General features: G+C 40.6%; 1 protein-coding gene across 1 annotated transcript in view; it reads left to right on the top strand.

The window, feature by feature from the left end:
- The first annotated feature begins 1,035 nt into the window (after positions 1-1,035).
- The window catches only part of LRP11 (low density lipoprotein receptor-related protein 11), a 23,267-nt gene continuing 18,774 nt past the window's right edge, over positions 1,036-5,528 (top strand). Inside the window, exon 1 of the mRNA XM_010581931.1 lies at positions 1,036-1,111. Within this exon, the coding sequence (XP_010580233.1) occupies positions 1,036-1,111 (76 nt within the window). The remainder of the gene's footprint in view (positions 1,112-5,528) is intronic.

The following is a 5,528-nucleotide window of genomic DNA, read 5'->3' on the forward strand; positions in this document are numbered from 1 at the left end:
GGAAACTGCCAAAAAGAAAGAAGTGATGATAAGTTCAAAACTGTTCATTTAAGAGCAGCATACTAAATTCAGAGTGTAAAAATGAAGAATTGCATATAAAACTGCTCCCAGTGATCAACTAATTGGCTTCTTTTTGCCCTTTATATGAAAAAATCGGGAGTTGCTAACCAAAAAACGAGCGTTGGTGGTCACATCCAGTTCATTCGCTAATTCAGCGGCATCTGCAGAGCCTGCTATTATTTTGTAACCTGTTACAAAATCTTGACATTATTGATCAACATCAAGGCTGCCACCAACTTCCATTGACTCACTATTCATGAGCTTATTACCCGATTGATTTTTATCAACATACCATACCGCAGAAGAATGCATGGCTAAAATAGCAATGAGTCAATTTTTCAGCTAGATATTTTCCTTCTGGGAAGCAATCCTTTGGAGTTTTATGCATAATATCAAAGCTTCCTGTATTTCAAAAAAATCCAAGTATAAAGGATTTAGGCTGTCAGTTACATACTTTCAGCCAGTACATGAAACAGTTTTCCGCATTTTCAATATGCAGTAGGAAATTTTTTTCATTGACTGGTGGACACAGATTATACAAATCTTTGCTTAGTTAACACCTTGGAGCACAAGTTGTTCTGCTCCACTACAAATATAGGCAGAGTCAGTGTCTTCAAAGGTTAAAATATGCTGACTGTGAAAAAAATGCATAATATTGACCCATCTTCATTCTCTCAACCATTCCCCTATTAATGGTGCTGTTTGCAAGCAAGACTTTTTCTACTCCTAGCTTAACCTGGGCTCTGGCTCTTAAATTAGGTTTTTACTGTTTGTAAATCAGTGGTAACTCACCTCTCCAGAACTGGCTGAAATACCAGTTACAAATCTACTGCTCTCATATCACTTTTCCCAGAGGAGCATTTGAATCATTTTTTAAAAAATAAAATCACAACCGTCCTTCACCTCTCAGACTGCAGTTAAACAGCCTTCATTCCCAAAGAAGCAGCTGCCAGTGCTACTGCACTGACCAGACGGATGCTGAAGGAGCATTTTGTGGACTCCAGGCTGGAAAGAAATGTTGTGGTTTTCCAAGATCCAGCTAAGAAATGTGGTAAGAGTCGTACTATTCTGTCAGCAATATTAGGATTTCTTTGCTTAGCTTTACCCTATCTCTCTTTTTCCCTGCTCACATCCATGCATGATTTTGATGAAACCCTAGTAGTGCCTATACCTGAGCAGCAATGAGCACGATCATTATGTGACCTCTCCTCTCACAGCGAATGTCACCTTACACCAGGTAATAAACACAATTAATAAATTCACTTTACAGAAATGCCTCCCCCCTTCTCACCCCTATCCATCCTGTTCTTTACAAGGAGGTTTGTTGTTTTTTTTAAAAAAAAAGATTTATCTCAGTACCAGAGCCTCAGTGCTTTTTCCATCAGAGTATCTGTGCTCATACCACGTGGTGCCTGGCTAATGCCGTGCAGTCAATTATGCAGTATCTGGGCAGAGAAGCAATCACAGCACATATGAACGTAATGTTAAAATAATCACCTGATGTCTCTTTCTTAGCCCAATCCTTCCCACTGCTGCTAGCGGGAAAGGGTCTCTAAAAAATAATCTCATGCCTTTTCTTTCATTCCCTGTCTCCTTCCCTGTTTTAGTAAAATATTTGTTTTGTGTTAAGGACAATTACAGTCAGGCATATAAAAAGGAGGGGGGCTTGTTAATAATATTCCATTTCATCAACTAGTAGAGCTTTCACTTTTTGCAACACTGATATTTAATATAGCAGTTAGAAAGACAAGCACAATTATACACGCTCACACACATTGCCAAGACTGGGCTTGGCTATTCTTCTCTTAAAGAGGGCAAGGAAAACTGTTTACCATACTTGGACTAAAACCATCTGAAGCTGTAACTGGTCGTACCTTTTTAACTTGCATCCCTGTGGGATGTACATATAATCAATACCATATGAAACATTTTCATTATTACATTGCATTTATCATTTAGGAGTTTGCAAAAGGATTCCTCCTGCTGTTTTCATAACACTGGTACCATAGCATTATACAATTTTGATTGTGAGGGATGGGAAATGTTTAAAAATGACAAAACACAAAAGCTGAGTTATATACCTGTAATTCCTCCGCTCCCGCTGCTAACATTTACCACCCCACCCTCTGGAATTTCTGCTGAAAGCCTCGGCTTTCACTCTCACGGTCAGAAACCTGAATCTTCAAGAAGCAAAGAAAAGGTTATCACTTCAACTCATTCGTGGGCAAATTGCTCAAACTGAGCTGTCAATCAATGGTTGACTCCAGCATCCAGGCTGATTTGTATCCATCATGGGTGTTTACTCGACAGATTCTCACAAGCAAGCTGGAACAGAGAAAATGTGTTTAATGACAGCGTCATGCCGATGACACATTTTTTTGCAGATAAAAGTTTGCATTATGTGTTTACTGTTTGCAGAGCATCTGGAAGACATCAAATGAAAAGGAAGACTTACTTCTTTTTCTGAGCACATATTCCAACAAAAAAAGAAAATATGAGTCCATAGGAAAGCAATTCAGATGGGGAAGCCTGGATGTAACTTTGCCTTTTCTTCCTGCTCCCTTTCTACCTTCTCTATTTCTTTCCATCCTACCCCATTACCTTTCTGTCCCCTGCTTTTTTTATTCCTGTTCTTCTCTTACTTTGGAAAAAATATATCTAAAGGAAGAGAAAAGCAGATGCACTCACATCTTACTCCCATAGTTTCAGTGATTTATGAATTTTGAATATGAATAGGGATTGAAACTAATCAACAGATGGTTGGGAACATGAATATTCATTAATTCTGAATCCCTGTATTACTCTGCCAGGTATTGTTTAGATGAAAAGAATACATGTGTTATCTAATCACTACTTTTGGAAAAGAAAGCTAGCAGTCTCTTTAACTGTCCCATGTCTTATGAAGTGCACATTTTGGACAATAAACTGTGGTACATACATGTATCCTTTGAAAAAGGGAAAAAGAACTAAAACCTGACAAATATCTTTATGAATCTCCAATGCCCTCTGCTTGAAAATCGAACCATCCCAAAATTCCACTTTGATGATAGGCAGGAATAAAATATCTTTAAGTATGACTGTAAACTAAATATTCATTTCGATTTGCAACTCCACAACCTAAAAAAAAAATCTAAGGCACTCACAACAATAAGCCAATAAAGAAATGTGAAATTAAGTACCCTTAGGTAGACATTAACATCTACCAGCAATCTATGTCATATAAGCAATAAGCTGCTGCCACCTTCTGAAAAAAGCTCAGCATGACTACAAACGTCATCTTCCTCACAAGGACAAAGTAACACGAGATACACATTCTGATACACGAAAATGGGCGATAAAATAAGTTCTGCTCCAGCATCAATACAAAAAAATCTGCTGCACTTGCATGTTCTTGCTAATCTGAGGGTGGCCTCAACACTTCCAAGCACAACTGTAAGCATGTCATCCTTATCCTAACTCGGGAAAACACTTTGACATCTGCTAACCATCAAACAGGCAAAAGTGCCACTGAAGCAAACCAACAGTACAGTTACTTCTCTTTAGCCATACCCTTCTTCACCTCTTAAATGCCCACCTGCTTGACGAAGAGTCTGCTCTCCTTGGGGACACCTTCCAACCCCAGCTTCCCCATTATAAAGCAACAGAAAAATCAACGTTTCTCTCAGTGATTTCTGCAAGAACAACCCAGAGGTGCTGTCACCATTGCTGACAACCAGGGGCCACCTTTCTGGTAGAACTGGATAGACCAAGGGTGGTGGCATGAGTGACCCACTATACCCTGTAAATGGGCCCCCACTAAGCAACACCGGCTGTGTGCCGATCCAGAACTGGAAGGCTCTGCTCAAGCAGAGGAGCCCCAAAGCTTCGGTGACTATGAGGAAGTGATGACCTGGTACATTTGCTCCTTCTGCCAACTTCAGCCACCATAGTGGTGGCATGAGCTTTCTTTGTGGTTTATGTTCTGGCGGCACAAGTAGTATCAGCAGGTACAACGGCAGAGCAGTAGCAAACTAGTGTCACTGCTGGCAAATCAGTGCTTCACAGTCAGTACCTCTGTTATGAACAGATTGATCACCTCTCCAAAAATTTCCTAAAAAATAAACTCACAGCATTTCAGCTGGATTTTTAAACAAAAAAAAGATTATATCATCTTACCTGCTGCTGCTCCATCTTCTTATAACCTTTGAACGCATTGACGGTTTCAACTAAATTTGATAGGAAATTGAAAGTCTCAAAAATATAATTTCTAGAAATTTAGAGAACCCATAGAGCGCATCGACAGAGGAAAGCTATCTCCAAAAGCTGCACTGCTCATGGGCCAACCTGCTTCAAAGAATCACTGAACTGCAGTCCTGTGACTTGGGGGAGGAGGAAAAATCATGATACAAACCATAAGCTGCATGTGCATTTCCTGGGCAACACCTAAGGACCCATGACGGCAGAGTATTAAAACAGATTTGTCTTAGAAGCAATTCTGAGTTATGCTGGGAACGTGGCCTAAACCAACCCAAAAGTATGAAGGATATTCCAAATACCCTGCCATAACGATCACTTTTTTAATGCAGACATTAAAACTTGTCCAGTAACTCAAGAAATAGATGAGTCCATGCTTAAAGATGCTTTCAAGAATGAAACAAACCAACATGGAAACAGAGTTACCCCTTGACCTGTCATTACTAAAGAAAAAAATACAACCACCACCCCTTTGTATGCAGCGCAAAGCCCATCACCATCTCTATATATTTACTAGCATGTTTATGTTTCTTACGCTAGTAGATAGTTCTCAAAAAATGTGCCATTTGAGTGCTCTGAGGCACCATTCACCTGACAAAAAAAAGGCAGCTATTTTGAGGGTTGCTAATTTTCAGGGAGCTCTTACTGTTAATAATTTGTATCACAGAATGAGCAAGGCCTTAATTTCACGACAAGATTAAAACAAAAGTTATGACAGACATAAACCTGATGATTTTTAATTTGAAGCATTTCTCCAACACTCACTGAGCCTTTACTTCAAAAACTTGCATGAGCAGCCCTTTCCCACCATCTCATGGTCAGGAGCCCACCTGGGATTTTTTGCTAAAACTGAATAAGTCGCAACTTTGCTCATTACATTTTGGACTACTGGGCTTTTTTTTCTTCATTTCTGAGCAGAAACGCTACAGCTGGGATGGAGCCCTCCACAATTTGTTTGTTTGTTTGTTTGTTTCCTCGTATTCCCACACCCACCAGCAATTTCAGTGACCACCCACCCCAATTCTTCGTAGGTGTGACCTCACCGCACGGAGCCCTTTCCAAGCACTCAGGCCCGGAAATTTCCCTGACGCCTTTGCCAAGGGGACCCGTTTTAAGGCACGTTTTTAGAGAAACCCGCTTAATTTAAGGCGCCGGGCAGGGCGGGGCAAAGGGGGCGGGGCAAAGGGGCGGGGAAAAGGGGGCGGGACAAAGGGGGCGGGGGCGGGACAAAGGGG

This window comes from Haliaeetus leucocephalus, unplaced genomic scaffold (assembly GCF_000737465.1).
Source record: "Haliaeetus leucocephalus isolate CR32 unplaced genomic scaffold, Haliaeetus_leucocephalus-4.0 Scaffold819, whole genome shotgun sequence".
Classification (NCBI taxonomy): Eukaryota; Metazoa; Chordata; class Aves; order Accipitriformes; family Accipitridae; genus Haliaeetus; species Haliaeetus leucocephalus.